A 24,777-nucleotide genomic window follows, 5' to 3' on the forward strand; every position below is an offset into this window, starting at 1 on the left:
GTAAGACTAGAATCTGGAGAATCTAAATTATTTATATCTATGTTCCCAAATGGTGGGTGGGGATCCACTTTGTAGTGGGTCATGGCTGATTCCTTTGAGGTCGTGACTTCATTAATCAGTCAATCACATTTGATTATTAACACTTTTTGCAAAATCATTAGTCGCAAGATGTTTGTGGTTAGGTCCTGGGTAGAAACTGTCATCCGTTCGGGGTCCATATTAGGACATCCTCGGGTTCAGCAGGAGTTGTACATCTGGTTGACTTTTTGGATCACAACAACTCAACCACTGACAATACACGACTTTGTTTGTGACACTTTCCCTGGGGGACAGATAGCAACAAGTGGACATACACTACCGTTCAAAAGTTTGGGGTCACATGGAAATATCCTTGTTTTTGAAAGGAATGTACTTTTTTTGTCCATTAAAATAACATCAAATTGATCAGAAATACAGTGTAGACATTGTTAATGTTGTAAATGACTGTTGTAGCTGGAAACGGCAGAGTTTTTATGGATTATTTACGTAGGCGTACAGAGGCCCATTATCAGCAACCATCACTCCTGTGTTCCAATGGCACGTTGTGTTAGCTAATCCAAGTTTATAATTTTAATAGGCCAGCATCCTGGAGTCGCCTCTTCACTGTTGATGTTGAGATGTTTAATCCGTACTATTTAATAAAGCTACCAGTTGAGGACTTGTGAGGCATCTGTTTCTCAAACTAGACACTCTAATGTACTTGTCCTCTTGCTCAGTTGTGCACTGGGGCCTCCCACTCGTCTTTCTATTCTGGTTAAAGCCAGTTTGCACTGTTCTGTGAAGGGAGAATTACACAGCGTTGTACAAGATCTTCAGTTTCTTGGCAATTTCTCACATGGAATAGCCTTAATTTCGCAAAACAACGATAGACTGCCGAGTTTCAGAAGAAAGGTCTTTGTTTCTGGCCATTTTGAGACTGTAATCGAACCCACAAAGGCCAGTTGTATTGCTTCTTCAATCAGATCAACAGTTGTGTTGTGCTAACAAAATTGCAAAAGGGTTTTCTAATGATCAATTAGCCTTTTAAAATGATAAAGTTGGATTAGCTAACCCAACGTGCCATTGGAACACAGGAGTGATGGTTGCTGATAATGGGCCTCTGTACGCCTACGTAGATATTCCATTAAAAATCTGTCATTTCCAGCTACAATAGTCATTTACAACATTAACCATGTCTACACTGTATTTCTGATCAATTTGATGTTTTAATGGAGAAAAGATGTGCTTTTCTTTCAAAAACAAGGACATTTCTATGTGACCCCAAACTTTTGAACGGAAGTGTATATTACATTGTACATGATGAAGGAGCCACTTTGGATTTAATCCGCAATCTTCTACCTTAATGTTCTGGCATGGCTTAGAATCTGACACTGCATTCTTACATATAACTGCACTCTTAGCAGGGGAACTGTGATGGTAGGGCCAGCCTGGACGGGATCCTGGCTCTCAGCCCACAAGCCCTCACAGACATCTAACATACTCTGTCCCAAAGGGGAACTGAACCAAACTTAAGAGCAGACAAAGTAATACAGTTTCTCCAGACACACAGTGTGCAGGATTATAGCTAGTGGACCATTGCTATATTATTTTGTGTCATGATCACACACCTGGATGATAAGCTTTATGCTTCACACACACACCCCATTCACACCCTTGATCATAATACATGAACCAGAACAATGTATGTGTTGTGGTCAAGGGTGTGAATGCTGTGCATGTCCATATAGCACAAAGAGGCAGAGGCCTTTACCTAATACCCAGTCTAGTGTAAAGTAGATCTCTGTGGCAATGAAAAGCCTTTAAGTCCTTTTGATGGGGATGGAATTATCTTTATCCCCCACAGTAGCCCCTATCCATGCAATGCTGTTTTTATCAACCGTGCTGTGTTTGTGTTACCAATGATAGCTTCTCCTTTGGGTGTTGTGTTCAGCAGCTGCCCCCATTTCTCGGATCACTGACTGGAGCCTGGCAGAGGGCAGGCGTTACGGAATGTTATTGTGCATATCACTCCCTCTGCTGATTGGGGTTGGGATTACAGTCTCATGTGGTATGTTGTCTGTCCCTGTTTCCTAATGTCCTCCCCACTCCATATGCTTCCTATTAGAAGAAGTATGGCTGTTGTGATTTTCATCTTGAATTTTTTTACAGATTGATCTATATGCAGTTAGTGTGTCTGACGGAAGTGGCAGATAGAGTGAGAGCAGGTGACAACGGGACAACAATATTTTGTTATTCAGGGATCTGCGATGGGTGTGAGGAAGTACGTGGGGTAGCAGAGGAAGGATTTTATCCTGTGGACCAGCATGAGATTGGGGCACTGTGGGTTTGCTGTGATGAACTGTGTAGGGATATACTGAGCCTGTGGGTGGCAGCAATACACCATGTATTTGTGTAGTCTGCCAGAAACTGAAAGGAAGAAGACGAGGAAGAGGATCACTTTCATTGGCTAGTGCTGCAAGTCGTGGTTCCAGCAAAGAGTGTCCATGTAGAGTGATACCAGAGGAGGGTGTTGGGAGGAGCTATAGGAAGACTGTAATACATGGACAGAGTTTGATGTGTTTGATAGCCTTCCATTGATTCCATTCCAGCCATTACAATGAGCCTGTCCTCCTAAAGCTCCTCCCGCCAGCCTCCTCTGATCTATATACTGGTTGCGGTGAAATTAAGGGGGTTAATCCTGGGTCATGTCTGTATTCTGCAAACGCCGCTTTTCCTTTCTCATTTCTGCCCACGAGATGCATAGATCGGGATCTCTTGCATTCACCAGTCCAGCTTTTCCAATGGGGATGACTCATGAAAGGACAGTTATAGTGCATCGTTAATCTACTAGTTTGTTTATTTACTAGTTTGTTTAACCCAGACCTTGGATGTGGGGACTTTAATTTGCACATGGATTGGGTATATAGCTACCATGTGTTTTGTCCTCCTATAGCCAGTAGTTCTTCAGACAGTGGATCCATGGCAGCTGTCGGGACATGGGGATTCGCACAGCCTGATTACCACTGGACGAGATGCTACGGACAATGTAGAGGATGTCATGGCAGGTTGGCATGAGTTGGAGTGGGTGACCCACCGACCACAGTTAAGCAAAGCAGCATGTCTATTTAATTTTTTTTTAAACGTTACTAATTTATCCAACACTTATTCAGAGCGACTTACAGTTAAGTGCATTCATATAGCCAGGTGAGACAACCACATATCTCAGTCATAGTAAGTACATTTTTCCTCTATGAAGTAGCTATCAGCAAAGTCAGAGGTAGTAAGAGGGAAAAGAGTCAAGTGCGAGTGGGCACAAGCGAGGAGCCCAACCAACAGCAAGTTGCAGGAGTCCAGACGGAAATTGACAAGTGCCTGGATTTGGACCAGCGGCACTTCCAGTGAGGTAGTGTCGTACTCTACAGGTGTTGTAGAACATAAACCTGCAGGAGCATGTCACTTCTTTGATGTTTGCAAAGAGCGACAGAGTGTTGTCCAGGGTCATGCCAAGGTTCTTTGCACTCTGGGAGGGGACATCGTAGAGTTATCAACTGCGATGGAGAGGTCTTGGAGCAGGCGGGCCTTCTTCGGGAGGAAGGGCAGCTCCGTCTTGTAAAGGTTGAGCTTGAGGGCCAACATCTAAGCCCCAGATATCTACTAAGCACACAGAGAGATGCGTGTCCCCACCTGGGTGTCAGAAGGGGGTAAGGAGAAAAGTAGTTGAGTTGTCATCCGCGTAGCAATGACAGGAGAGACAGTGTGAGGATATGACGGAGGCGAGTGACTTGGTGTATAGAGAGAAGAGGAGAGGGCCTAGAACTGAGCCCTGGGAGACACCAGACGTGAGAGTATGTGGTGCAGACACAAATTCTCTCCACGTCACCTGGTAGGATTGGCCTGCCAGGTAGGATTCAATCCTAAAGTGTGCAGAGCCTGAGACACCAAGCCCTGAGAGGGTGGAGAGAAGCATCTGATGGTTCATGGTGTTGAAGGCAGTGGATAGATCTAGGAGGAAGAGAACAGAGGAGAGAGAGTCAGCTAGGGCAGTGTGGAGAGCCTCCTTAACACAGAGAAGAGCTGTCTCGGTTGAATGACCCATCTAGACGCCTGACTTGTTAGAGCCAAGAAGATGGTTCTGAGAAAGATAGCGAGAGAGTTGGTCAGAGACAGCACACTCAAGTGCTTTGGAAAGAAAAGAAAGAAGGGAGTTTTAGTCGTTTTTGACATCAGCAGGGACAAGTGTTGGTTTCTTGAGGAGGGGAGCGACTCAGGCCATTTTGAAGTCAGAGGGGACGCCGCCAGTGGTCAGGGATGAGTTGATGAGGTAAGTGAGAAGGTCTCGAGAGATGGTCTGGAAAGGGAGGAGGGGATGGGGTCGAGCGGGCAGGTTGTTGAGCGACCTCACTAGTCGCAGAATTTCATCTGGAGAGAGAGGGGAGAAAGAGGTTAAGGCGTAAGGTAGTTCTGTGTGAGTGGGACCAGTGGATTCAATAGGCTGAGTGAATGAGGAGCGGATGTCGTCAACCTTCATTTCAAAGTGGTAGACAAAGTTGTCTGCAGAGAGGGAGAAGGGAGGGGGAGGGGTGGAGGACTAAGGAGAGAGGAGAAGGTGGACAAGAGTTTCCTAGGGTTAGAGGCAGAAGCTTGAAATTTAGAGTGATAGAAAGTGGCTTCAGCAGCAGATACAGAGGAAGATAAGAGAGACAGGAGGGGGAGAAAGGATGATAGGTCCTCCGGAAGTTTAGTTCTCTCATTTTCACCTGTTCTGTAAGCTCGAAATAAGTCACTCAGCCATGGAGCAGGAGGGGAGTGTGGAGCCAGCCAGAAGGAAAGGGGACAGTGAGAGTCATAGGATGCGGAAAAGGAGGATAGTAGGGTCTAAGAAGCAGAATCAGGAGACAGAGCAGAGAACGATTCAGCAGAAAGGGAGAGATGATAGGATAGAAGAGGAGAGATAACCATCTGGGTAGGGGCGAACAGCCTCTAATAAAGTTGAGGTCAAGCATATTGCCTGCCTTGTGAGTGTGAGGGGACTGGGAAAGGTCAAAAGAGGCAAGGAGCGGAAAGAAAGAAATTACTCAAAGGCGGATGACGGGAGGTTGAAGTCGCCCAGTACAGAGAGCGGTGAGCCATCATAGGAAATTAGCTTATCAAGGTGTCAAGCTCATTGAGGAACTCTCTATGGTGGGCGATAGATGACAATGTTAAGCTTGAGTCGACAAGTGACAGTGACAGCATGCAATTCAAATGAGGAGATGGACAGGTGAGTGAGGGAGAAAAGAGAAAATCTCCATGAGCAGCCCTGTGCCACCACCGCGAAGAACAGGTGCTCTCGGACTATGAGAAAAAAGGTTGTCAGATAAAGAGAGAGCAGTTGGAGTAGCAGTGTTCCCTGGGTTGATACATGTCTCTGTCAGGGCCAGAAAGTCTAAGGACTGAAGGGCAGCATAGGCTGAGAAGAATTTAGCATTCTTGACCGCAGATCGGCAGTTCCAAGCATTGCTGGAGACCAGGAATTACGTGCGCAGGATACACTAAATTAGAAGGGTTGCAGCCAAGGGGTGGGGAGCGTCAGTAAAGCAGACAGGGAGAGGGGCGAGCTGGGTTAAAAAAAAACACACATAGTTGCAAAATATACAAAAGAACTAAATTAGATAATCTGAAAATAACTAGGTAAGATACTCAAGTGAGAGAGTGGTGTGGAGCTTTACTCTCTTTCCTTCCTTGAATAACTCAGCAGAACCATCTTTTTTTCCGGTGGCGGTCTTAGTTTTGACGACGAGACCGCCGATGATACTGATTAACAAAACCACAACAGTCACAAATTGCCCTGCCCCTTAATCCTGGTTGATGTGACAACAATCATCTGCAAGTTATGAGCAGTCAGCAGTTCACACACAAGTAGGCTCCTGGGAAGACAGGCAGCATTTAATGTAGATGGTCCTAGCTAGCAAAAAGACAGTGCTAGACAACAACAGATTAAGGCAAAAAAAATCCTCTAGCTATAGAATGAAGCATAATGATACTCTTGTGTTTCTTCCAGAGGTTGAAGATGACCCAGAGACATTGGCATCACATTGTGGGGAGGGGAGGATTCCCTAACAGTGGGGGAGTGTGATGCTGCCATCATGGAGGGCATCGCCGGCAGTTTTGGGGCAGTCACAGCACTACGATGGTGAGAGAACTAACTGCTGAAACCACTGCCATGGGAAAGAGATATCTTTGAAAATAAATACTCATAGGGAAACCCACTGATAAATGTATTGTCTGTACGGTATGAAACTATGATTTCCAGCGTTGGGGCTCCGGTGCGGGTGGCTTGTAGGGTGATGGACAGGAGCCCCCACAGTCTGCTGGTTGGGGACAGAGCAGCAGCTTTCGTCAGGGAGCAAGGCTTTACTATAGAGTCCAATGACAACATGCTGAGTGCAGTCAGCCAAGGATTACTAGGTACCAATACTCCATGGGGGGAAAATGGCATGGCTAACTATTTTAAATATAAGTGACAGATATTGGTAAACTAAAATTAGAACTCATACTTGCAGGACTTGCTGGAACAGAAGCAAAGTGTCAGTGGACATGACACACTTGGTGAGAACTGAAACTTGCTTTTTAAATGTTTTGTTTATCATGATCTTCCTGCTCATTGTAGAACATTGAGTGACAGTAAAACACGTAGCTATCAGAGGGATTAAATGCGGAAGACACATTTCAGTTGAATGCATTCAGTTGTACAACTGACTAAGTACCCCCCCATTCCCTTCCCTTTTTTGTAACAGAACTGAAAACGACTGATAACATGACTGCTACTTGTGCAGTAAATTGTTTGGTCCTCTAAGGGGAGACGTAATCCATACAATCACATTAGTCTGGGTTGTCTATTATATAATTTATGAGTCCCTGACCCGACACCGACTGTTTTGATCTGGAATCACCTTATAATAGTCTTGATTCCCCCATCTTCAATATGAATGTTTCTCATCTCGGTTATATAACCCCAATTTCCCTTTTTTATCCCATCATTTTGATTACTGACAATTCCTGCAAGGCCTGTTGGTACAGTACAATACATCTGTGGAACCAGGTCTAAAAGTACAGTTTAAGTATTTATTAGTTCACGTCTAACACCTTCTCATCTTCCCGTTCTCAACAGGAGTTATAGTGGCAGTTAGACAACATGGGGAACATAACTGTTGGTGAGGAAATTGGTGTCTTCTGTTTTTTTGTTTAGCTCTTTCTTCCTTATTATATAAAGGGTGTTTTCACATATAGCCCTCTTTAAAGGAACCAATATCAGCCCTTTTTAAAGGAACCAATATCAGTCCTCTTTAAAGTGAACTCTGGGGTAAAAAAAAATATGCACTCTGGGTTTTTACAAAGTGCAGGACAAGCCATTCAATTAGAATGCGTTATCAGACAGCTAGATACACCTACTTACATTTTGGAAGCTAATAGATTGCATTGAGTTAAAATATGACACATAATAATTGTAATGAGAAGATACTATTAACGTATACATTTGATTGGTAACAGAATAAATAGCATTAGAATAACTGCAGAATAAATCATGCTGTAATTGGGGCTAGTGCCCCTTGAAGCTCTCTTAGCCTATAGATCACATATTGCAAATAAATAATCTGAACTAATAACTCCATACATTTTGGAATTTCTGTGCGTCCTTGACAATCGCTAATCAATTTCCAAAAGCAGCACACGTTTTTTTTTTTCGCAAACCGGCTCATCGTCATCTTCTCTTTTTTTGTGGCACCAATGTGAGGGTACCTGTCCTCACCAATGGAGGTGCCACGAACCTCCTGTGGTGAAAACACCCTAAAAGACATTCATTGACTATTTATTTTCTGAATTTAGAGATACTTCCATAGTAGCTACAGTATGAGTTCAGGTTGTAATATTATCATTCAGTGGATTTGCTCTTGTCCAATTTTCCAGTTGTTTTTACTTCAGGTGCCCCCTTCAAACCACCAGGGAGGGTGGAAGACTCCCCTATCGGGCTGTCGCTTATACACTGAACACATGGCAAGTTTACAGCTACCAAAATTAACTCAATCAAAGAACTGCACACACTGATGAACTTTTTCCCCTCAATGTTTTAGTAGCCTTTTCTGAAAAGTTGTGTTATGTGACATACTACATAATTCATTCGTGTTACTGTATGTTTATTAATCCTACAAAGACTGAAGGTGTATGTAAAGTTTGAATACATTATTGTAATGTTAATGTAAACAGTCTATTTAAACCAGTTCAATATTCAATGGACAAGTGGGGCAAGAAAAGTGAATGTAGAATTGTTGGGGGGAAGGGGCAAATCATTTTGGCCTTATTCCAACAACCTAGAAACAATCTCTCTTTGACCAGGATACTATCGCCTTTTCACACAACCATGTTTCCGTTTCAGTACGCTTGAGAGAAACTTATTCATAGACAATTTCCCACACTCCACAGTTTAGCATCTTATGATCAATAAGAAAACACAAGAGCAAAGGAAGCGCATGTTGAATTGAAAGAGACGTGGGGGCCACTGCAGATACAGTATGTGAACTACCCTACCGGTCAAAAGTTTTAGAACACCTACTCATTCAAGGGTTTTTCTTTATTTTTTACTATTTTCTACAGCACTCTGGAGCAGGTTTTCATCTAGGATCTCTATGTACTTTGCTCCGTTTCATCAGACCAGAGAATCTTGTTTCTCATGGTCTGAGAGTCCTTTAGGTGCCATTTGGCAAACTCCAAGCGGGCTGTCATGTGTCTTTTACTGAGGAGTGGCTTCTTTCTGGCCACTCTACAATTAAGGCCTGATTGGTGGAGTGCTGCAGAGATGGTTGTCCTTCTGGAAGGTTCTCCCATCTCCACAGAGAAACTCTGGAGCTCTGTCAGAGTGACCATTGGGTTCTTGGCCACCCCCGTGACCAAGGCCCTTCTTACCCGATTGCTCAGTTTGGCTGGGAGGACAGCTCTAGGAAGAGTCTTGGTGCTTCCAAACTTCTTCCATTTAAGAATTATAGAGACCACTTGCACTATAAACGCAACAAAGTCCACCTTTTTCTACATGGCAATCACTGCATACTGTGGGACATCCACTTCCATCTCCTCTCTACTCAGTCCTTCAGCTATTTTCACTGCCTCCACATAGGAGACCGGCTGGATTGCCCTGATCCTAGCTACTATGACCTCCATCATCTGCATATCTCACGGACTCAAGTTTGACATAAGTTGGGAGAACGACTTCCTTCTGTCTATCATGCGATTCAATCGACGTGCGTCTACCACTCCTGGAATGTTATCCCTAAACCACACAGCCTCTACGTCCAACGAAACACCAGAGATGACACCTTTAACCGGTGCCCTACTCTAAAAGTCATAGCTTTCCACATCATGCATCGACATCTTATTGAGCCACAGAGCTTTCTCCTTTTGTGCTGTTGACACACACGAAATCAGCATCATACTGCTCCTGGTTACTCAAACTGATTCCCCTTCACCCAATTCATCCTTCAACATCTTTTAGACCGCAAACGGGTCACCCAAAAACATCCTTGCTGGTGAATCGCACTCTAACCATAAACTGCAGTTCATTTCCAACTTAAGCCCTTTTCACTCCACTCTTCTTCACCATCGTCCACTCATTCTCACCAACTGTACTCGTGCCAAGAGAATCACACAATACTTCCGGTCCACCATTGCTCCCCCAGTCATCCCCTGGGACTCCCTCGCTCTTTGCTGTTAAAGATGCAGGAGTTTGTGTTCTTGAAGTAGCAACCATGTTGTTCTCATTCCAGCACAGCTGTTGCTTCACCAACTTTTTCTCCATTTCCTTCATTTCATCTGCACTACTTGCAGCCATTTCCCTTCCTGGTCATGTCCTGACATGCATTGTCATCTGTGGGACCTTATATAGACAGGTGTGTCCCTTTCCAAATCATGTCCAATCAATTTTAACACAGGTGGACTCCTATCAAGTTATAGAAACATCTCAAGGATGATCAATGGAAACAGGATGCACCTGAGCTCAATTTCGAGTCTCATTACAAATGGTCTGAATACTTGTGTAATAAATTTGCAATTTGCAAGAAAGTTGCTAAACATTTTAAAAACCTGTTTTCGCGTTGTCATTATGGGGTATTGTGTGTAGAGTGATGAGGAACATTTTTTATTTAATCAATTTTATAATAAGGCTGTAACGTAACAAAATGTGGAAAAGTCAAGGGGTCTGAATACCTTCCGAATGCACTGTAGATACATTAAATTGCAAACAAACCAGCTTGGGTCTTTCTGTATCATTGACTCCCTAACACTAGATTGAAACCTGTCCTCTGTCCTTTTCAATGGAGTTTCCCTCCACATTCTTGAACCAGGGGAATTATTCTTTGGAAACAAGTAATCAGCTTCCACATTCCAAAGTAACAGAGGGCACAGAACAATGTGACACACATGTACTGTGAAAGAAAGGGTGTCATTATTATCAGTGATTTCTTGAATTGTATCGATATTGTCAGTAATAGATAATACAACTATTGTACGTTTACAATATATAAGGGTCTAATAGTGCTGTCTGAAAATATATTTTGAAGTAGGTCTACACACAGGTGGTACAAATGGTATGTAGCAGACAATTTTTTCTTCCCCAATCTGTGGTATGGACCTTTCTAGCTTTAGCCTGTGAAATGTTGAACTCTTTTCACATGCACGGTTTATGTCATGGACTAACTGTGACTGGCATAATCATAACTACTTACATGCGTCCTCGCTCATCTCAAAACCCATTGGATGAGAAAGCCAAATGTCACGCCCTTCTGACCTTCTCCTCCAATAGCTTTTGAGAAGGATGCGAGGAGCTAACCTTTGATGATATCTGATGTGGCTGATCAATTTCATGAGGGAACTGGACTGTGCCTTCAGTTAATTTTGCCATCCTTACATTGTATCCCCACAGTGGTGGTTGTTGTCGTCCTTATTAATTTACTCATTCAAAACATTATCATGATCTTACAATTATGAGAAAGTAATGACAAAGAGGAACAATTTGTCAGTTGTTTTTTTAGAACTAATCTCAGAATTATTTTAATTAAACAATGACAGGCTTGATTTAGATTTGATTAAGTCTGATTAAGCCATATGGAGAGCAATTTATTTCTCCAGTCCAGACTGGAAATCATGCCAACATTTTGCCACGTTTCACAAATGACGTAACCTCTCCTTAGCTTTGACAACAAGCAGAAGGGGCAAACGAGCGGTTGAAACATCGACCAGCCTAGTTGCCTACATTGTCAGTAGGGCACTGTAGCCATATTCTTCACGGCAGAACATACTCAATATTTGACGACACTTTAGGAACAAACTACTATTTCCAAAAATCGCTCAACTCTCTGTAAGGCTTCTCTGTTTGTGGAGTTGCTATTTCCTGGTTGGTAAACGTTACTAGCAGCCATTTTGGGTTTCAGACAACTAGCCTGTTTTTGGAGGAGTACCTTGTCAACTAGTTAAATTAGCTAGCTAATTTTTTATCGAAGGAATTAGCTAGCTAAGTATTTATTTCGATTTTTCAGAGCGGAAGGGGGTGTCGTTTTATAAGAAGAGGGGATTTACTGTGACGAGTCCACGATGAATCCCGAATAGTAAGTAGCTAGCCAGCTAACGTTAACTGATCAACTGTCTAAGAAGTGCAAGCTAGCTAACTACTATTGTCACTGTGTTGTTTATTGAACGCATAATAACGTTTCACACAGATGAATTATATGTTTGTAGACAGTTGTGAGTTTGCTAGCTAGTTGCTAAGTAGCATCTACCTTAGCTAGCTAACGTTACCTAGCAAGCTAGCCAACGTAACGTTACCTATAACGTTCATCAGTTAGTTAACGATAAGTGCTGTTGTCAAAGGGAACATTACTTGGTAACTAACGATACGACTTACCTTTTTACTTAACATATTATAGCTTGTAGTCTGACTATACAAGGCACGTCTGCTAACGTTACATGTTATGATTATCGTTAGCCATGCAAGTCATTATGCGAGTGTTTAACGTTACGGCAGCCTTTGTGCGCTTGTGGTCAATAATTAATGTAACTAGCTTGCCTTTTAAATGACATTCAGTGAATCCTGGTCAATGGAAAACACGCAAGAGGACAGTCAGTGCCACCCCCTCTCTACATCCTGAGAGTCATGTGTAAGGTCACGAGCGTGCCTGCCATATGCCATGCCTCTTTCAACACACTCATAGGGTTGTTTGGCAAGTAATGGTTTGTCTACTACTACCATCCTTCTATTCAGGTTGGCAAGTACCTGATTACTGTAGTTTAGGCCTATAGGTTTCTCTTTTGTGATACAGCTTTTGTATTTCAGCTCAGTTTAAATGGCATGACTGAACATCTGATTTTAAATGTTATTTACAATATTAAATTCTGATGACACAATCTAGTGCATATGACTTTGCATTGAAAGGGTAGCCCTTTCCTTCCTTTTTTTGACAGGCACACTATACTATTGCCTCCATTTATAGCCATTACAGTTATTACTTTGAAACGTTAAGGGGTATGTTATTAATTGTAAGTCAGTTGCTCTTGAACTCTTAAACTGTGTGTAGCATCACATTTTTTTGGTCACATACACGTATTTAGCAGATGTTATTGCGCGTGTAGCAATGCTTGTGTTCCTAGCTCCAATAGTGCAGTAGTATTGTAACAATTCACAATACACACATGTAAAAGAATGGAATTAAGAAATATATCAATATTAGGACGATCAATGTCTTGAGTGGCATTGAATAAAAAACAGAATACAGTTCATATGAAATTAGTTAAACAGTATGTAAACATGATTAAAGTAACCAGTGATTCCCATCTCTATGTACATAGGGCAGCAGCCTCTAAGGTGCAGGGTCGAGTAACCGGGTGGTAGCCGGCTGGTGATGGCTATATAACAGTCTGATGGCCTTGAGATAGAAGCTGTTTTTTAGTCTCTTGGCCCAGCTTTGATGCACCTGTACTGACCTCGCCTTCTGGATGATAGCGGGGTGACCAGGCCGTGGCTCAGGGGGTTGATGTCCTTGATGATCTTTTTGGCCTTCCTGTGACATCGGGTGCCGTAGGTGTCCTGGAGGGCAGGCAGTGTGCCCCCGGCGATGCGTTGGGCAGACCGCTCCACCCTCTGGAGAGCCCTGCGGTTTGCGGACAGTGCCAGGCGGTGATACAACCTGACAGGATGCTCTCAGTTGTCCATCTGTAAACATTTGGGGCCATGATGAATTTCTTCAGCATCTTGGAGGTTAAAGAGGCACTATTGCGCCTCAGTCTGGTGAAGATGGCTGTTGCGCCTTCTTCACCACACTGTCTGTGGGTGGACCATTTCAGATTGTCAGTGATGTGTACGCGGAGGAACTTTAAGCTTTTAACCTTCTCAGCTGCAGTCCCGTCGATGTGAATAGGGGTGTGCTCTCTCCATTGTCTCCTGAAGTCCACAATCAGCTTATTTATTTTGTTGACGTTGGGGAGAGGTTATTTTCTTTGCACCACTCCACCAGGGCCCTCACCACCTCCGTGTTGGCTGTTTTGTTATTTTTGGTAATCAGACCTAGTACTGTTGTGTCGTCTGCAAACTTGATTGAGTTGGAGGCGTGCATGTCCACGTAGTCATGGGTAAACAGGGAGTACAGGAGGGGGCTGATCACACATCCTTGTTGGGCCCCTGTGTTGAGGATCAGCGTAGTGGAGGTGTTGTTTCCTACCTTCACCACCTGGGGGCCTCGGGATATGTCGTTTATTTTGCACAAAGTCCAGTGTAGTTCCTTGAGGGCCATTGTGGTATCGGCTTGAGGGGGAATATACATGGCTGTGACTATAACCGAAGAGAATTCTCTTGGGAGGTAATACGGTCAACATTTGAGATATTCTAGGTTGGGTGAACCAAAGGACTTGAGTTCCTGAACATTATCACAATCACATCCTGAGTAGTTAATCATGAAACATACACCACCGCCTTTCTTCTTTCTGGAGAGTTCTTTATTCCTATCTGTGCGATGTACTGAGAACCCAGCTGGCTCTAGGGACAGGGACATTATATCCGGAGAGAGCCAGGAGATCCTCACCCTGAGCTCGTCTACTTTATTGTCCAGGGACTGAACATCAGCGAGTAAAATACTCTGAAGCTAATAATGTAAGAAATAACGTACAAAGAAACAAAATACTGTAAAGTTGCTTAGGACCTAGAAGCCAAGCTGCCATGTCTGTCGTCGCCACCTTCACCTTGTTGGCTTACTATTTTTGGAGTTCCACTCATGAACTTACACCTGGACAATGGACATCCCATAGCCCTATCTTATGTATCGTCTTGGCTAATCCATCAACAATTACCCCAGCCTACACAATTGTGTAAATCATTACAGTTTAGCCTAATTGTCCTTTTGCTGTCAAGCACTTTTGCTTTGGTATGACAATAACTAACTACCAGAGAGAGATCATTGCCTAGCAGAGGTAATTTCCACTCTCGCACTATTGTCCCCAGCCCTTACACCTCCTTTAGCATCTTTTGTTGTAGTGTGAAGTCCTTCCACACTGCTTCAATTGACTCAAATGCACCTGGTCAACCAGACAAAACTGTATTTTGGGCTTCTGAGTTCTCAGTTACTAGCATAAATATTTCTTTGGGTTCCCAGTTTCTAGCCTGCAGAAAACAGGCTACATTTGTGTTTTTGCAGATCACTTGCTTTCATTAGGCCTTTCCTTTCCCTAACAGAAGCTCTAGCCTATCATCTGCTGGAGCTGAGCTTCTGATCCACAGACTGTTAGGGCCTGGCTGACACACTGTGACTCATTGACCTCTGTAGTAGTGAGGAAAGGGAACCTCTGGTCTGATCTAAACCCTGCTTTTCCTCGACACCTCTTATTAGACTGCCCTCGCCGAGGAGAGACTGAGATAGGAATGCTAAAATTGCAGTGTTTGATCCTGTGGCGTTTGTAGAATTTTGTGATTGAGTGCCACAGTGTGTTTGCATGTGTTATAGGTGTGGGTGTTTTCAAAGGAGTTTTAAAGTCGAATGTCATGTGAAAGTCGAATAATGGTGGGTGGTGTAATGTGTTTGCAGCATACAAAGTATCATTCAATCTGACTTAAAACAAACACTGACTGTGATAGAGGAGAGGGATGGACAGGTTTTTGCTGTAGGCTTTTCCCTATCCATCTTGCATGACCAGTCAGCAGTACTACTAGCCTTTCATAGAGGCTGTCATTATCCTCAACCATCTGCTTAACGAAGAGGGCATGACTGGAATTCATTCCAATGGAGAGGAAAGGGACAGGGAGGCAGGAAACCGGGCTGCATCAGAGCTTCTTAGCCTTGGGGCTGGGTCAGATCACACCAGACTAGAGCGTCGCCCAAGTTCTTCCGAACCTTCCTTACTTCCTTTGACTGTACTACTGGAGAGACTGGAGGGGGATCTGAAGTCCAGCTGAATTCCCCTTTGCTGTGGAATGCTTAATCAGCTTACAGGAGTTTCTGTACCTTTTTCTGTGTAGCCTAGTTGTATGGCACAGCCCATGTCAAATAAAAAACAGCGTACAGAGTGGAGGGGGTTGAAAGAGCGAGAGCTCTCTGTGTGTGAATGCCTCGGTTAGAGGTGAACATGAGTGGACAATAGCTGTAGCCTATTGTTTGCAAGATTTTTTTTTTTTTTTATTTTTATTTTTTATTTTTTTACTGGTCTGACCTATTTAGATAGGGAAGCATTAGTGTAGCCTAATTCACACAGTTGGGAGTGGGACAGGGACAGGATGTATGGACTGTTGATGCTCAGAATTTTGTTGTCGTATCTATCCTACTGGTGTTTCTGCTCATATAAATGAGCATAGCATGAATTGGTGTATTCGAGCAAGGAATGGTGTTTTAGAAGTTAGGCTGATTTGTTTTTTGTTGCAAGACTAGTGTTTGGTAAGCTGTGGTTGCTATGCTGTTATGCTTTTTTAGGTCTTGGTACAAGCCTATTTGACATGAGGTCCAATTAGTCATGTTTGTGTGTCTGTTTTGTGTATCTCATAACTGACCAAGGTTAGCAGCATTCTGAAATCTGATCTGTTGAACTACAGGGAGCTTTGGCAAACTCTGAACAATGGCTCTGTTGTAACCGCTCGTTAATCATGAATTGTCTGCGCTCAATTAAAGTAGGCTTCTTGGTGAAGTCAGGCACAGGCCTACTAAGTTGGTAGTGTATTCTGTTGAACACGCTATGCTGTTGTCAGTCACAGTGCAGTCTTAACCTCTTTTAAAATTCTCTTGTCTGAGTGTGTATCACATGAGCACTGAAATGAGCACTGAACCCCCCACTGACTTGTATTTCCTTATGTGGTTTTGCTGACCATGCACAGCTCAGTATTGTGAGGTTTAATTTAATTTGCCTGTAGAAAACTATTTTCTGTACCAACAACTATGGAAGTTTGTGTTGCTGTGTGGATTGAATTGGCCTGGTTTCAACTTGTGTGTGATTGTCTATAAATGGGTTGGCGTGAAAGAGCTTTTTAGGCATTATGTAAGCGTCATAAGACATCACACATCCTCGCTGCTGATTGTGTGGTGGTGAGACAAAAATAGTTATTCTAAGAGTTTGTCTAATGCAGCATCTTGCCTAACGCAGTGAAATCAATAGGCCTTACAGCAATGGCATCTTGGAATTGTCTGAAGCATGACCACAATTAGATCTCTTCTGGTGATATGGTGAAGTGTGAAGAAAGGCACTACATTACATTACTGTAGATCCGGGTTCGATTGCCGCGACCAGGGGACCCATGAGGCGGTGCCGCCTGCACATTGGCCCAGCGTCGTCCGGTTTAAGGGAGGGTTTGGCTGATCGGGATGTCCTTGTCCCATCGCTCTCTAGCGACTCCTGTGGCAGGCCGGGTGCATGCACGCTGACACTGTCGCCAGTTGGACTGCGTTTCCTCCGACACATTGGTGCGGCTGGCTTCCGGGTTAAGCGAGTAGTGCGTCAAGAAGCAGTGCGGCTTGGCAGGGTCGTGTTTCGAGGGGGGGCGCATGGCTGTCCAACTTCGCCTCTTCTGAGTCCGTACAGAAGTTGCAGCGATGGGACTAGACTGTACCTACCAATTGGATATCATGAAATTGGGAAGAAAAAGTGTAAAAAAGAGTTGATCCGTGAGACACATTTTGACAGAAGTAACAAAAAAAGATTATAGAGTATTGAACCGTTTTTAATGTTCTAATATGGGAAAAAGTACAGAAGTTTCTGTGTACCGTGCAACACTAATTAGAACATTATTCCCTTTCACGCCGAGGCTTGTTGGTTATCGAAAGGAAGAGAGCTGGAAAGATTTTAAATACATTGAGGAACTATTGTCACTCTCAATGGCTGTAAAAACAGACTTCACTTGCTGTTTGAGGTGAGGAAAAAATTTACTTTGAGAAGCTCCACAGCTCATTAGTGTAGTTAAGACAAATACTATCAGACATCTCCAAATGGGCATATTTATGCATTTGTGAGCTGACCAGGTAACCTAGGCTTACTTCTATGCGTAATTAGGTGCGCAGTGTCCTTATTCAACAATGACAGAAGCGCTCCAAACAAATGGCGCTGCATAAATTGACAACTCGTAAATGGAAAGAAATGAACCCAAACTTGTTTCTCAAGTGTCGTAAGTTGTGATCTCTGCAAACAACGTGTACACTCCAACAATGAGAATGGTAAATGACTGTAATAATATATAGAATGCATTAGCAGAAATTACTGTTATCAAACATTTCAGATTAGAAATGATGGTAAATGTACTACTGGTGATTAGGGCAGGGAATTGCCAAGGACCTCACAATACGATATCACAATACTTTGGTGCCGATACGATTTGTATTGCTTTCCTTGCGATTTGATACTGTGATTTATTTTAACTTTTTTTTGTGATTCAATGTTCCAAACACATTGCTCATCGTATGTCTGCTGCAGAGGTACAAGAGAGAGCCATGCGAAAACAAGTTTTGATCAGTCTTGGAAATAAGTGTTGAAAACAAATTGGCTCCCTATTGGGGGGAGAGATAATGGAAGAAAAAAAAGATGGAGCACAAACTATGAAGGACCAATACTGGAGTTTTGGTTCAGGTACAGCCAACTAGGGCAAAAATATTGTACAAATGATATCCTGGTATGTAACTATTGATTTTCCCCACTCCATTCACTACTGGTGATACAGTGCATCCAGAAAGTATAAAAGACCCCTTGTCTTTTTCCACATTGTTACATTACAGGCTTATTTTAAAATTGATTAACTAAAAATATTATCATCAATCTACACACAATACCCCATAATGACAAAGTGAAAATATTTTTTGTGTGTGCAAATGTATTTAAAATAACACCTTATTTACATAAGCTTTTTAGCTGAGACTCAATTGTGATCAGGTGCATCCTGTGTCCATTGATCATCCTTGAGATGATTGGAGTCCACCTGTAGTACATTTAATTGATTGGACATGATTCGGAAAGGCACACATCTGTCTATATAAAGTCCCACTGTTGACAGTGCAAAAACCAAGCCATGAGGTCGAAGGAATTGTCAGTAGAGCTCCGAGACAGGATTGTGTTGAGACACAGATCTGGGGATGGGTACCAAAAAATGTCTGCAGCATTGAAGGTCCCCAAGAAAGTACTGGCCTCTTGTCATTTTTAAATGAAAGAAGTTTGGAACCATCGAGACTCTTCCTAGAGCTGGCCGCCCAGCCAAACTGGAAAGTCACTCTGACAGAGCTCCAGAGTTCCTCTGTGGAGATGGTTGTCCTTCTGGAAGGTTCTCTCATTTCTGCAGCACTCCACCAATCGGGCCTTTATGGTAGAGTCGCCTGACGAAAGCCACTCTTCAGTAAAAGGCACATGACAGCCCGCTTGGAGTTTGCCAAAAGGCACCTAAAGGACTGACCATGAAACCAAGATTGAACTCTTTGGCTTGAATGCCAAGTGTCGTGTCTGGAGGAAATCTGGCACCATCCCTACGGTGAAGCATGGTGGTGGCAGCATCATGCTGTGGAGATGTTTTTCAGCTGCAGGGACTGGAAGACTAGTCAGGATTGGGGGAAAGATGAAGCAAAGTACAGAGCAATCCTTGATGAAAACCTGCTTCAGAGTGCTCAGGACCTCAGACTGGGGCAAAGGTTCACCTTACAATAGGACAATGACTCTAAGCACACAGCCAAGACAATGCAGGAGTGGCTTCAGGACAAGTCTCTGAAAGCCGTTGAGTGGCCCAGCCAGAGCCCGGACTTGAACCCGATCGAACATCTCTGGAGCGACCTGAAAATAGCTGTGCAGCGATGCTCCCCATCCAACCTGACAGAGCTTGAGAGGATATTTCAGTTTTTATTTGTAATACATTTGCTACAATAACTGTTTTTACTGTGTCATTATGGGGTATTGTGTGTAGATTGAAGGGGGGGGGGGAACATTGATTTTAGAATGAGGCTGTAACGTAACAGTGGAAAAAGGTCAAGGGGTTTGAATATTTTCTGAATGCACTGAATATGCAATTGATAGACACTAACAATCAAAGGACAAACAGTTCACACAATCAAATTATGAAACAATGAATGCACACTACTTGGAGGGAGAGCGCATTCTGTCAAGAGATGCTCCTTGTGCAGCTTAGCCACACTTCCCTTCTTCTTGACTCAACATTTAAATTATACCCAGGACACATTATCTTCAAACATACTGTAGTCCTAAGGAATATTCCCTGAAATAGTGTCACGTCCAAAGCATTAGCCATTTATGGAAAACCAATGCAATTTCAAAATGAATTAAATTTCACTTATTTGAACAATTGTATCAAATTGCTTGGTGTGCCAAGGCAAATACCCTCACGGCAAGTGTGTCTTACGTTGCCAATGCCTGTTTAAGAGTGATGCCATCCACGCTGCCTCCTCAATGGATTAGTCCACTGAGACGGGCGGGACTCAGACTGGCGTGCCATGAAATAAAAAAATATATATTTGCGACCAGTCGAGTAAATGGGGGTCAGCCCTAAAGCTAAAGCTGTCTTCTGAGTTTAGAGTCCCAGGCTTGACAAGGCTATACTTTTGTTGAAACTGTGGAAAGTCTGGAATCCTGTTTAAAACAAGGTTGTTAAAATAAAATAAACTTTACTCCTCTCTCCACAGTGACTATTTATTCAAGCTGCTCCTGATCGGTGACTCTGGTGTCGGAAAGTCATGTCTTCTACTCCGATTTGCAGTAAGTGTCCTATTGATTCGTCCATGTCCTATAAGTGTCTCATAGCCATTCATAAATTGCTCGCACTAATCACTCATTAGCTGTTCATAGGCTGAACCAGTCATTTTAATAATGTCATATTAGTGCACTGCTTTAGTATTCAACTTCTATATTAATACTCATGTATGTTAAGAAATTATCTTGTTTACTCTCCTATCGCAGTGAATGGTCATACTTTTGATTCCTTTTTTCTCTCGACTGAAAATGTATGAAAGGGTTAAGGATTTGTACTTTTTCACAGACTCCTCTCTCTCTCCACAGGATGACACATACACAGAAAGCTACATAAGCACAATTGGAGTAGACTTCAAAATACGAACTATAGAATTAGACGGAAAGACCATTAAACTTCAAATCGTAAGTGTTTCCCAGCCACATCTTTGTTTTTCTAATATGGAAAAGGGAAACTTCCAAGCTATACTAACAAGGACCTATAAAGTATGCCTTTCTGCATCTGGCCACATTTGTACCATGGAATTTCTGAAAAAATGCCATTGTAGGCATTCCTAAACAGAACCTAACTCTAGATTGTTCATCAAATATCGCAAAGGCAGAGGCCTCCTACATTATTAAGACACATGGTTGACTAAAATTGTGATTTATCGATTTAGAAATGTCGTCCTCTCATCTGTTTGAGGTGCTTGCGTGTGTTCTTATTTGTCACATTTGGTGAATGTGCGATGAAGCAGCATCTATTTGCAGGGTGTCCGCAGGTACTTCATTTAATACTTTAAGACTTTTATCTAAATTAAAGGCTGTAAAATGTCTTATTTAAACATTTTAGTTTTCAATGGTCCGGGGATGACTAGTGTTTCTGCTACGTTGTGCAGCTGCTTAATGTGATGAAAAGAAATATATATTATAGCCTACAAGCTAGGTTGCTTTTCAATGTTTGAGTTTGCTCTCACTGCTAGCAAAAAGAGACATTGTTGGCCTCAACCTGTGACATTCTAACAGGCACACATGACTTAAGTGGCCCTGTTACCAAAGTAACCTTAAAGGGGCAGCTAAATATTTTTGTCTGATATTTTTGTTATAATACTCACAGGTCATTAAATTAAATTGAACCGTAGTCCACATGACTTTTTACTAATAATACATGTATTGTTTTAGAAACATTACTAAGCATGACCATCTGTTATTTTTGTGTGTGTTTGTGTAATTATGGCATCAACAAAAAATCTGGTCTGGAAAAAATTGGGATGGCTGGTAGATTTAAAAAATATATATATGTACCTGCCACAGTGGCTGGTATACAAAGTTTGTTTTAGGCCCTGGTAATGAAGTTGAACAGTTGAAGAGAGGATGTTCTCAGCTTTGTGCAGGTGTGTATATATTGTTTTACAGCTGGGATATTAACATGGATTTGAGATACGGGGTGTGCGAAATGAGCATTGGGCATTAGGCCATATGACAGTAACGTTTTTGTTAGGACAATAATAATTACTGATCAATTAAAACATGGCTACTTCCAGTGACAATTATAGTTAGAGGTAGGGATCTAGCTAATGTGTTTTGAGGTTCCACTTACCCAGCTGGTGAATTAGCCCCAAATATATTATTCTGATATTAGTGCACATAAAGATGTAGGCAAATTCATCTCTAACTACAAATACTGAGTCCTATTTTAACAGTAAACTAGAACAATGGTCTAATTGTCAAATTCATGGCAATAACTGGATTAGGTTGCAGTGCACATCAAAATATCTTGAATCATGCATTCCTGCTTAGATTAAACAAGATATTTGAATACCATCTCAGTAGTCTATTGCACTACTTTATTAAAGCACTGTGAATGCCATTAAAAATATGGGGAAATTATCAGGTTTGTGGAACACGAAGACCTCAAATTGTTATTAAATTGCATTTCAAGTTGCACTAAAAAGGTATTTTAAAATGTCTTCAATTCAACTTGATGAAACCTGCAGATACCTTATATTTGGCAGTGTGTGTGTGGCAGCATCTATTTGTCAGAGAGCGCGTGTGTTTGATAGTCCTGTATTTATGACTGACTGAATATCTCTGCTGTGTATTGACGCTGACAGTGGGACACGGCGGGGCAGGAGAGGTTTCGCACAATCACATCCAGCTACTACAGAGGAGCCCACGGCATTATCGTAGTCTACGACGTCACAGACCAGGTCAGTCTGTCTCTTTTTAGCACAGTCAATCTTTAACTTGTCACTGTGTTTGGGCTTTCTGGCTTCTTTTTCAGAATTGAAAGTCAGGAGTGCAGGTGAATTAGTATTTTGACAGACTTACCTCACAAATATATTGCCTACCCTGATGTGTTGGTTTTGATTCTCTTTCTTCTTCTAGGAGTCCTTCAATAATGTCAAGCAGTGGCTACAGGAAATCGACCGCTATGCCAGTGAAAATGTCAACAAGCTATTGGTGGGGAACAAGTGTGACCTGACCACAAAGAAAGTGGTGGATTACACAACAGCAAAGGTAAGGGCTTTTAACCAAGACAATGAAGACAATGGATTATCAGATGGAGCAGAAGTAATGCCTGTTTCCAATTAACTTTTTGAAAAAATGGTGTCGAGCTGTGGTTACCAAACTTTTGAATTGAGATTTTGTTGAGGCCCCCAAACATTCCAAATGGTTTTGGACACAGTCAGGTCTCTACAACCGAGGAGTAAATTAGTAGCAGTAATGGTCTACAGTCCTGTCATGAATGCAGCAGCTCCCCTAACCCTCTCTTGCCATTCCTTTCTCTGCAGGAGTTTGCAGACTCCCTGGGCATCCCCTTCTTGGAAACGAGTGCCAAGAGCGCCACCAATGTGGAGCAGGCCTTCATGACCATGGCTGCTGAGATCAAGAAGAGGATGGGGCCCGGGGCCACGACCGGAGGCAACGAGAAGTCCAATGTCAAGATCCAGAGTACGCCTGTCAAACCTGCCTCGGGGGGCTGCTGCTGAGAGAGAACCCCACCTCAAGCACCCCCCTCTAGCCTGTCAGCCCCCTCCACCTGGCCCCATTTTCCACCATGCCCCACCTTCCTAGCCTAACCGTAACCGAGAGAGGGAAAGTCTGATAGAAAGAAGTTGTGTGTGCGAGAGGGAAAACAAAATGAAGTTGCCTGAATTTGTACTGTAGCCGCACTACCAAGAAAATAAATCATTTATCCCCCCTCCCTTATTGCCCTGGTAATTGATGATTAGTAGTACTTTCTAGGCAATCTGTTAGCAGTCAGATGGACATGTCCCTCACTGGCCCCCTCCTGGAGAGGCTTTACCCCCACCCTTCCCCGGACCACCTCAGAGACAACTGATTTTGTTTGCCCCCTCACCCCCGCAGTTAACGCCCCCCTCTGTGTGCAGGGTTATGAGAATAATGTGTGTGTATCTCACTGCATTTCTACGTCGGGATTGGTCTGTGGTCAAATTCAATTATGTTTTCTATTCTTCTGTCCCAGTCTTTTTTCTTCTTCTTCGCTTTCCTTTCCTGTTGGTTATTTTACTGTTTGTGTCGGCATGTCTCTCTAAGGTGTTTATTCGCGAATATGAGTGTCAGCCAACTGCACAAGTCTCTCACTGTCTCGTGAAAAAGTACTGAAAAATATACCAGTACCAGTCAAGCGTTTGGACACCTACTCATTCAAGGGTTTTCATTTGGACTATTTTCTACATTGTAGAATAATGGTGGACATCAAAACTATGAAATAACACATGGAATCATGTAGTAACCAAAATGTAGTAAACAAATCAAAGTATATTTTATATTCTTCAAAGTAGCCACCCTTTGCCTTGGTGACAGCTTTGCACAATGTTGGTATTCTCTCAACCAGATTCATGAGGTAGTCACCTGGAATGCATTTCAATTAACAGATGTGCATTAATTTGTGGAATTTCTTTCCTTAATGCGTTTGACCCAATCAGTTGTTGTGACAAGGTAGGGGTGGTATACAGTTGATAGCCCTATTTGGTAAAATACTAAGTCCATATGGCAAGAACAGCTCAAATAAACAAAGAGAAATTACAGTCCATCATTACTTTAAGACATGGTCAGTCGATCTGTAAAAATTCAAGGAATTTGAAAGTTTCTTCAAGCGCATTCACAAAAACCATCAAGTGCTATGATGAAACTGGCTCTCATGAGGACTGACCCAGAGTTACCTCTGCTGCAGAGGATAAGTTAATTAGCATTAACTGCACCTCAGATTGCAGCCCAAATACATGCTTCACAGAGTTCAAGTAACAGACACATCTCAACATCAACTGAGGAGACTGCGTGAATCAGGCCTTCATGATTGAATTGCTGCAAAGAAACCACTACTTAAGGCCACCAATAAGAAGACTTGCTTGGGCCAATAATCACGAGCAATGGACCTTAGACCGGTGGAAATCTGTCCTTTGGTCTGATGAGTCCAAATTTGAGATTTTTGGTTCCAACCGCTGTGTCTTTGTGAGACGCACAGTAGGTGAACCGATGATCTCCGCATGTGTAGTTCCCACCATGAAGCATGAAGGTGTGATGGTGACACTG

At 42.7% G+C, this 24,777-nt stretch overlaps 1 protein-coding gene across 2 annotated transcripts; it reads left to right on the plus strand.

Annotated features, from left to right (window-relative positions):
* The first annotated feature begins 11,219 nt into the window (after positions 1–11,219).
* On the plus strand, positions 11,220–23,840 carry LOC112252931 (ras-related protein ORAB-1). 2 transcript variants are annotated; one of them, XM_024424645.2, is made up of 7 exons: positions 11,220–11,437; positions 11,580–11,648; positions 20,175–20,247; positions 20,548–20,643; positions 22,332–22,427; positions 22,606–22,737; positions 23,013–23,840. In XM_024424645.2, exons 2-7 carry the CDS (start codon positions 11,635–11,637, stop codon positions 23,208–23,210), a joined length of 609 nt encoding a protein of 202 aa, XP_024280413.1. In that variant the 5' UTR covers positions 11,220–11,437; positions 11,580–11,634; the 3' UTR covers positions 23,211–23,840. The 2 variants fall into 2 exon arrangements, with proteins under 2 accessions (XP_024280413.1, XP_024280414.1); XM_024424646.2 differs by having other exon boundaries at positions 11,220–11,401.
* The last annotated feature ends 937 nt before the right edge of the window (positions 23,841–24,777 follow it).

Source organism: Oncorhynchus tshawytscha, linkage group LG06, assembly GCF_018296145.1.
Source record: "Oncorhynchus tshawytscha isolate Ot180627B linkage group LG06, Otsh_v2.0, whole genome shotgun sequence".
Lineage (NCBI taxonomy): Eukaryota > Metazoa > Chordata > Actinopteri > Salmoniformes > Salmonidae > Oncorhynchus > Oncorhynchus tshawytscha.